Here is a 9,301-nt window from a genome sequence, read left to right as displayed (position 1 = left end):
TACCGAAACTTAGAACCATGGATCTTTATATTATTTTGGAGTGAAATAAACGCTTCCTAATTGCATGGCCCCATATTCAAACAAAAAGGGCAGCAAAATGATGCCCCATACCTATGAAACCTAAAATTCCCAGCACCTATTAATGCTCATGTGCGCCTCTTCATTGTCCCCACGCTAGTGTAATGACCACACGATTCCCATCTTTCTTCTTACTTTTAGGCAAAAATTCGTAGCTAGATTGCTTGGCCCTACACAACCACGATGCCTATTATTAGAGACTGTTTCTCTTTATATGGTAATTTCTACTGCATTGAGTTTTCTCATTGAAGCCAATAGCGTCGCCGATAATCTAGCTCCCAGTGGTGTTAGGTTTCAACTCTTTTGCCAATGAGATAGACCCCCTCTCCGACCCATTATCTTCAGTCAATATCAGCAGCACCGGTACCAATGCCAAATGCCGAAATACCCTGATCCGATATAGTCCGGATCCAAGATCCCGCCGCCTATTATGGCTTTACGACTCCATAATTAAAAACTAAAGCAGTAGGAAATCAGTTACTTTCTCTTCCGAGCAAGTATTGAGAACTCGGTATCAAGCATAAGATCGGTCAAGGCCGATACGATGCAGACCGGCCAGGATCGAACAATAATATCTTTATTTTTAATTTAAAAACTATTTTTTTAGATTATCTTCCATCTGTACCATTCATTGATACAATATCGATTAAAAATTAGGATTAATCAAGGCCGATATCGATCCGATATCTCAAACCATGCTCCCGAGACCGATATGGATTTGGAAATTTTTTTTGCTACCTTACGTAAAGATTAGAAGTGTGGGTCCTATTGTCACAGGAGGAGTAACCATAAACTAAATATTGGAAAGAAATAAAGAAAAGATATATATAGAGAGAGAGAGAGAGAGAGAGAGAGAGAGAGAGAGAGAGATACGAGAGTAGTTCCCACTTCCCAACTATAGAGAGTGCTACAGAGAGCAGTGGAGGAGGAGATTGGCGAGGCGAGGCGAGACGCAGCGCTTTTTATATAAATATAGATAGGAGAAGAGAGTCGACACAGCTAGAGAAGCAAAGTGAAGCAGAGATAGAGAAACCCTGAAGCAGGGAAGAGCAATGCCACAAAGGTTTACCAATGGTGTTTTAGGTGTCTCTGTTTGTGGTCAAGATATGGGACAACTCTCAAGAGAAGGTAGCCAATATAGCCTTTCCAATGCCCTTCTTCCTTCTCTTGGTGCTAGAAGCAATCGCAGAGTTAAGCTTCGTTGGTTCGTGATTTCTCCTTATGATGGTCGTTACAGGTGATAATTGGTCTCTCTTCTCTTTATTTCCTTTTCTCAATTCTGGGTTCTTTCTTTCCCCAGTAATCTTGTTCTCTGAATCAACCTTGCATGAGCTGCATTGTTTTTCTTCCCCTTTTGATATTTTACTCATACCCTTGTCTGTATTCTTGAAATTTGGTGATTAGGAAACAAAGTTTTTGTTTCGATTGATGGGATTTTCCTTCCTCTTCCATGTCTTAGCTTGTTTCTATGCTATTGAAGTTCGAATTAGTTTTGTTAATGATTTTGATTGTTTTCGTAGTTTTTCTTTTTTTATTGATATTTTCGTTGTTGATTTTGGGTTTATATACATTGGGGGAGAATGGAATTTTTATTTGAAGTCAAGTTGATTATGTGGTGGTTGTTACCCTTTATCTGCCTTGCTATTTTCAAGAGAATGGCTGGTTTTTAGATGTTTGAGCTTTACGAGCTTTTCCAAGAATGTATATAAAGTTCATCAGAGGAAGCATAAATAGAGATACTAAACAGAATGGCGAAGTTGCCTTTGTATTTGTTTAATGGAATGACTGTTTTTTTCTTAGAGGTCTTAATAATTGGATGCATTCTAATTACTAAATTTAACTAACACTTGCAGATTTTGGCAGAATTTTCTGGTTGGTCTTGTTATATACACTGCTTGGGTATCTCCATTTGAATTCGGATTCCTTGACGGACCGAGGGGACTTCTTGCAGTCACTGATAACTTAGTTAATGGGTTCTTCGCCGTGGATATTGTTATGACATTTATCGTTGCCTTCCTTGATAAAACTACTTACCTCCTAGTTGACAATCCAAAGCAGATTGCTTGGAGGTACGTACGCACCTGGTTTGCCCTTGATGTCATATCCACAATCCCCTCAGAAGTTGCTCGGAGGATTTTGCCTTCGCCTATGGAGTCATATGGTTTCTTCAACATGCTTCGTTTATGGCGTCTCCGAAGAGTCAGTTCCCTTTTTTCCAGGTATGGTGGTTCTTCAAGCCCCTGTTTTTTGACACTAGAATAGTGAGCTTTGGCGTCTGGATCATAATTGTCCACTTCGTGCTTTATTTTAACAGATGGGAGAAAGACAGGGATTACAATTACTTCTGGGTTCGATGTGCAAAACTAATATGTGTGAGTTTCTTCAAAAAATCTCTTTTCAGTTGTATAAAAAGGGGAAATTGTTCAGTAATGAGCTAAATTATCTGGTTTTGGATGTTCTTGCAGGTAACTCTCTTTGCTGTTCACTGTGCTGGGTGCTTTTACTATCTTCTTGCTGCACGTTACCATGATCCCAAAAACACATGGATTGGAGCATCTTATAATAATTTTCTTCAGACAAGCCTTTGGATACGTTATGTGACATCAATATACTGGTCCATCACCACGCTCACAACTGTTGGCTACGGTGATTTGCATGCTCAGAATACAAGGGAGATGATCTTTGACATATTTTACATGCTTTTCAACCTTGGATTGACAGCATATCTTATTGGAAATATGACTAACTTGGTCGTCCATGGGACCAGTAGAACTAGAAAATTTGTGAGTGATTCTTTCTCTGCCTATTTCCAATATCTACAATGAAGCTAGAGAGATGAAAGTTGCAAGATAATTTCATCATTCATGTATTTGATACTGGTGTTATACCAGATCATGTATCATATCTTTTGAATCTCTTTTGAATGTATTTGTTACTTCTTGCAATGCTTTAACTATGGTATCGAGGAATATTTGACAATGAATCATGATTTGCTTGGTTTTGTCACCAGTGTGGTTGTTTTGACTACCCCCCCTCCCCACCTTTCATTGTTGATTTATCTCCATGAACTTTATAGAGAGATACCATTCAAGCGGCATCAAATTTTGCACAACGGCATGGACTCCCAACACGCTTGCAAGAGCAGATGCTTGCACACTTATGTCTGAAATTCAGAACAGACTCAGAAGGATTGCAGCAGCATGAGACTCTTGATGTCCTGCCGAAAGCCATCCGATCAAGTATATCACATTTTCTTTTTTATTCTCTTGTCGACAAGGTGTACCTGTTCCGTGGTGTATCGAACGACTTGCTTTTTCAGCTGGTAACCGCTTAAGAACAACCACTATACTTCCAATTTTGTGATTAATGTGTTTCTTCTTACCTTGTCATCTTCTACCTTACAACATTTGAAGGTCTCAGAGATGAAAGCCGAGTATTTTCCCCCCAAGGAAGATGTGATCTTGCAGAATGAAGCACCAACAGACTTTTACATAATGGTTACTGGTGCCGTGGTGAATACTTAACTTCGTTTTATGATTTTATTTCTTATATCCAGCTCTCAAACTTGAAGCAGTGACGTAATTTAGGATTATTGGTTTTCTACTTTTCATTTTATGATCTTTATCCCATTTTTTTTCTCCCATGCTTTTGATTTTTGCAAATAATGGCTTCTGATGTTGTGGATTTTTCCTTCCAGGATCTTGTGGTACTCAGGAATGGACTGGAACAGGCAAGTGCGATTACTAAAAGCCCTCTGGATCCAATAGCTTCTGGAAAAAGAAAAAAAGCATTGTAGTTTCCTATAAAAAATAAAGACTGACATGGAAGAATGACTGCAGGTTGTCGGAGAGGCAAAGGCTGGTGATATCTTTGGTGAAATTGGTGTTCTTTGCTACAGGCCGCAGCTGTTCACTGTCCGCACTAAACGATTAAGTCAGTTGCTGCGGTTGAACCGAACTGTCTTTTTGAATATAGTTCAGGCTAATGTTGGAGATGGGACCATAATCATGAACAATCTTCTTCAGGTTTGTAGAGAAGGCAGCCTTATGACTTAGTATTTTCACCTAAATTGCTGCAAACTGAAACCTTTCTGTTATTGCAAAATAGTCAAATGTGTCACATCAAAATAATTGGGTAAGGTTCATTGTATTTATGTGCATTATTTCGGTTTTGTTTATGGGTGTTACAGCATTTGATGGATCTGAAGGACCCAGAGATGCAAGTAGTTCTAACAGAGACAGAGAACATGCTAGCTCGGGGTAGAATGGACCTTCCACTCAGTTTAAGCTTTGCAGCGAGTAGAGGAGATGACCTATTGTTGCATCAGTTACTGAAAAAGGGCTTGGATCCAAATGAATCTAACGACAGTGGACGCAGTGCTCTGGTCAATACATTTACTTTACTCATACATTTGATTTAAGTATTTCAAATTTTCTGTAAAAGCATCTTCCTTGGAACTATTTTTTCTTGCTTTTGATTTTGATTTTGATTTTATTTATTAACCAGCATATAGCAGCATCAAAAGGATCTGAAAACTGTGTCCTACTCCTACTGGACTATGGAGCAGACCCTAATAGCAGAGGTATGTTCTAGCTCACAACCAACATCATCAGATGGGCATAATGTATAGGAAAATGTAGTAGAGACAACCCCTCCCTGTCTTCTTCACTTTCCTGCCCTTGTTTTTTGAAACTAATGGTATTCTAGGGGCATCCCTAGAGTTCTTAAGGTTGCAATGATTTCAAGTATTGGGTGGGCAAGTGAAAACTTTAAGTAGGAAAATCTTCTTAGAATTTCTGTCACATTAAAATCGTGTGTCCTGTTTTATTCTTCTTGTCACATTTTATTCCTATTTGTACTTTATTTTGAATCTTCTGTTATCATTTATTTCTTATGCCCTGTTACTTTTTTATTTTATTATTTTTTTTAATCCCCTTGCTCATTCTTCTTTTGAGTGGGGCTGGTGTTGCTCTTACAAAGGCAGATTTATATCATCTTTCTGTACCTTTATGGCTCTTCATTTCTTCTTGCATCCTTTCATTGTCTCTGTCCAAAAAATGTTATGGTTACATCCAAATACTTGCTGGTTATTTTTGAGCAATCATTCAGTTGTTCTTTCCTATTTTAAGGAACCATTATCTGAAGCATTGTTGTCTTTGAATCTTCTTATCCTTTTTTCCTGTTCAGGGGAGGGGCCTTAATTTATATTTTGGATATACACATAGAATAGGTGTGTTATTAGTAACTTTTTTATTGAACCATATAATCTTTATCCACATCTGCAGGTTTAGTGGAATACCCTTCCTAAACTTTCTAGGGTCTACCATCTTTTATGTCAAATGACAAAAATATTCCCCTTTAGTTTTCACTTTTTACATATTGGCAGAGGATGAGGTATGCTAGGCTGGAAAAAACAAACAATAGCAAACCTAAAGAAACCAAAATCACAGTGTACCTGAAAACTGAGAAATCGGGGCAGAAACTAGATGGAGTAAAAACTAAGAACAAACAAACCCTTCATCCGATGGAGACAAAACTAATATAGAATGAAGGACCTAATAGGGTGACTGTGTGGTTAAATATCAAAGCAAAATGTTGGTTAGATTGGGAGAAACAAGCAAAGATAAAAGGTAGAAACCAAAAATCCAGAATTAGAAACTCAAAGAATTACTCACAAGTGGCTGGTTGGATGAACACCAAAACTTGGATTGAATGAAGAGGGGAAGTGAAGTTCTGTTGCATAGAATAGACAGAACAGAATATCGCATGGAGGTATACTTGATGAAATCCTGCAGAATATTAGATGAGAAGCAAAAGCAATAATAGGTCTGAGAATAGATGATAAGATAAAATTTAGAAATCACCATTACAGGCCACGGTTGACAGTATATGGCTGCTGGAATTTCTGCAGAATAATGAAGAAAAAGAAGGAAAGAATATGAAACAGAAGAAGAGAAGAAGGGGATATGAGCTTCATCACCTATGGCCTGCGGGAAAGGCTTCACCACCAGTTTCAAACCTAAGGATTCACCACCTTGGGTTGCCACTCGCATTACCATAAGAGCTACTCTTAGCATCACCACCGAAGAGAAACATTCAATTGACCAATAGCCAAAAATCTTTGGGCAGCATATCCCCCCCCGCCCTCCTTTATTTGTTGTTATTGATAGCTACATCATAAAAATAGGAAACTCTTCTAAATAAAAAGAGATCCTTTACATTATTGCATCTCTAAAAAAGTTAGAAAGTCTAAGAAAAAGGAAGCAACCAAGTACCCGTACTAACTTAGGGCCCGTTTGATAGCTTTTCTGCTGTTTTTGTTTCAAGAAACGGCAGAAACATAAATTTCAGTTTCTAGAAACAGAAACGGAATTGAAGGTGTTTGATAAGTCATGTTTCTAGAAGTCGATAGTAATCAGCAAAAGAATGGCCACAAGTCATTTCTAGAAACGGCGAAACAAGTTGAACTTGTTTTGCCAAGTAGAACTTGTTTTGCCTAGGTCGTTTCTCGGACCATAAATAGGTAGAAATTTCAATTTCAATTTCTGAAAATGAGTGAAACGAAACAGTTTTATCAAACGCTTGTTGTTCCATTTCTTGAAACGTTATCAAACGGGCCCTTAGAGTAGAAGTAACTACCATTTCAACTTAGAAACTATTATAAAATAGAAACTAACTACTTAATCCTGTATAGGCATTATTTCCCTAATATTTGGGCTTACTGAATGGGACTGTTACAATAGAAAATTTAAAATCACTTGGCCCATAACCCATTGGGGAATAAAATTTGGGCCTAACTTATTGAACCGTGGGTTCAACTTGACCCAAAAAACTGAGCCAAACCCAAATCTTAGAATTCTTCTTCCACTGGATGTCATCTGCATCACAGAGTAGTCATACCAAACTTACAATACCTTGATAGATTATTAATGTTTCATTTGTATTGACTTCCCCACAATTGGACAATTTGCAACCTTGTTGCAAAACACTCCTTTTATAACTGATTAAAGAGGTGGGGGGGGGGGTTTCATGCTGGTGTCTTGCCAAAATGAATTTAAGAATAGAAACTACTTCTTTCCTTCTTTAGTAAGTTATACGTATCATTAAATTAGATCTATTTGACTCCTCATCAGACACAAATGTCTGAATTTATTATGTCTTCAGGTTATACGAGAAGAAATTTATAATTCTATTATCATCATGTAATGGAAGAGCTTGCATTCAGAGATCACCCTCTCTTAATTGTGTCCCCTTCTTATGGTCACTCTCTCAATTTAAGTACAAAATCATTGTCATGGGTTTTTTTTATTTTTATAAACAATGCTTCTATCTATATTCTATGATATTCTAAGCCATAATAGGAAATCATCACCCTTCTAAACTTTAAGAAAAAAAATCTCTAGATACTATTTCCTTCATAGGGTGATGTTGTCAGAATTAAATTTATGTATTTAGCACTTGTTCTAGGGAGAAACGTTTAGTCAGGACTGCATGTAAATTTCAATTTTGTAGGATATTGAATCCATTGAAGGGCTGCAGTCAAATATGTTTGTTCCTTTTCTTTGGTCCATGCAGATTTAGAAGGAAATGTTCCACTGTGGGAGGCAATAAGAGAAAAGCATGAATCAATGATCAAACTTCTAGTCAACAATGGCGCAAACATCTATTCTGGTGACGTGGGTCACTTTGCTTGTACTGCTGTTGAACAAAATGACTTGAACTTGCTCAAGGACATTGTACGATACGGAGGAGACGTGAAACTGCCTAAGAGCAATGGATCTACTGCACTTCATATTGCTGTTTGTGAGGGGAATAATGAACTAGTTAAGTTCCTCTTAGACCATGGAGCTGACATCGATTTTCTTGATTCCGAGGGTTGGACCCCAAGGACTCTAGCCGATCAGCAGGGACATGAAGAGATAAAAGTTCTCTTCCAATCCAGAAAGGAGACTTCTGACCAAACCTCCATTAATATTTCTGAGAAGCCCAGGGTATCTTACTTTGGTAGATTTACAAGTGAGCCAGCTCTTCGCCCATTGTCTGAGGAAGGTACAACCACTCCAACTGAAGTTACATGGGGGAATAATCGTAGAAGGCGAAAGTCTAACAACTTCCACAATTCACTGTTTGGGATCATGTCAACCGCCCATGCTAGTGAAAAAGGCATACCTTCACCTGTTGGCCATGCTGCAGACACTAAGATTTCTGTGCCTTACTCTGCACGAGTCACAATTAGTTACCCAGTAACTGGGTGTGTCACGAGAAAGCTCGTCCGCCTGCCAGAGTCCTTTCCAGAGTTACTTGACATCTGCACCCAGAAATATGGGTTCAGACCCACAAAAATCCTAACTAAAGATGGTGCTGAAATTGATGAGATAGAGCTCATTAGGGATGGTGACCAACTTGTTCTTGTTGGTGATGACGGCTAAAACATCAAGTCCACCTATGGTTTTCCGTAACATGTTGCCCTGGGGATTACTTTGTAAAGCACTTGGGCTTGGGGCAAAACAGATTATCACAGTGAACAGGGGACTGGAGGAAACAGCAAACCACAATGATGGCTGAAGAAGTGAATGGTTAGTACTTGCCAACTGGTTAAAGGCTAATTGATGCTCTTCCATGAGCTCCAATGAAAGACTGAGTCTATAAGTGGAAAATGCTATCAGAAAACATTGAGTTCCTCCATGAAGTGGCCATCAGGACATTGTTTGCAGAATGTAATAGGAGTTTTGTGAACATAAAGTGGTTATAGATCAAATTTGTATCTATTCTTTGGTATCTGAGCTTCTCGAGTGTATTAATTATGTTCCTTATAATTTTATCTCTCTATGAATCTTCTGGTTATGTTTTTCTTTCTCAGGAAACAATTTCTACCTGAGTGATATAAAAAGCTGGACCTCTTCAGCAAACCCAGGTCATGGGGGAGACTGAGTACTGCTTACATGATTTTGGACTTCCGAGTTCCTACTGAAACTGCAATGGTTCAATCATGCCATGCTTGATTGTCCCTGGGAATGAATTTCCTTCACCAACTGGATTGATTATTATGCCTAGAGGACTATTGACCTACAAGGCCTTGCTTGGCTTAGGTGGAGACCCAGGCAAATCTTTTTCATATATTTGTAAGCCTTATCAGCTGCCCTCATCGATATCTTCTTCCTGTTGGGGGTACAATTTCTTGTATTTTGTCACTTGAATCTGTTGGTTGATTTTGAAGGCCCTG

The 9,301-nt window shown here is 38.4% G+C and overlaps 1 protein-coding gene across 1 annotated transcript; it reads left to right on the top strand.

Moving 5' to 3' along the window:
* The first annotated feature begins 991 nt into the window (after window positions 1–991).
* LOC122075614 (potassium channel AKT1-like) lies at window positions 992–8,922 on the top strand. The gene is made up of 11 exons (XM_042640695.1): window positions 992–1,315; window positions 1,932–2,297; window positions 2,393–2,450; window positions 2,544–2,861; window positions 3,155–3,400; window positions 3,492–3,590; window positions 3,776–3,808; window positions 3,918–4,103; window positions 4,268–4,462; window positions 4,585–4,660; window positions 7,654–8,922. The coding sequence occupies exons 1-11, from the start codon at window positions 1,131–1,133 to the stop codon at window positions 8,505–8,507; spliced, it is 2,616 nt and encodes an 871-aa protein (XP_042496629.1). The 5' UTR covers window positions 992–1,130; the 3' UTR covers window positions 8,508–8,922.
* Window positions 8,923–9,301: the final 379 nt, after the last annotated feature.

Source organism: Macadamia integrifolia, chromosome 4, assembly GCF_013358625.1.
Source record: "Macadamia integrifolia cultivar HAES 741 chromosome 4, SCU_Mint_v3, whole genome shotgun sequence".
NCBI classification, from domain to species: Eukaryota; Viridiplantae; Streptophyta; class Magnoliopsida; order Proteales; family Proteaceae; genus Macadamia; species Macadamia integrifolia.
Note: the sequence above shows the minus strand (reverse complement) of the source record. Positions and strands in the feature narration are given on the sequence as shown.

Coding starts and splice junctions, on each gene's coding strand:
- LOC122075614 (XM_042640695.1), top strand. CDS start 1,131: ATGCCACAAAGGTTTACCAATGGTGTTTTAGGTGTCTCTGTTTGTGGT. Junction 4,463..4,584: donor ACAGTGGACGCAGTGCTCTG/GTCAATACATTT, acceptor TTTATTAACCAG/CATATAGCAGCATCAAAAGG. Junction 4,661..7,653: donor AGCAGACCCTAATAGCAGAG/GTATGTTCTAGC, acceptor TGGTCCATGCAG/ATTTAGAAGGAAATGTTCCA.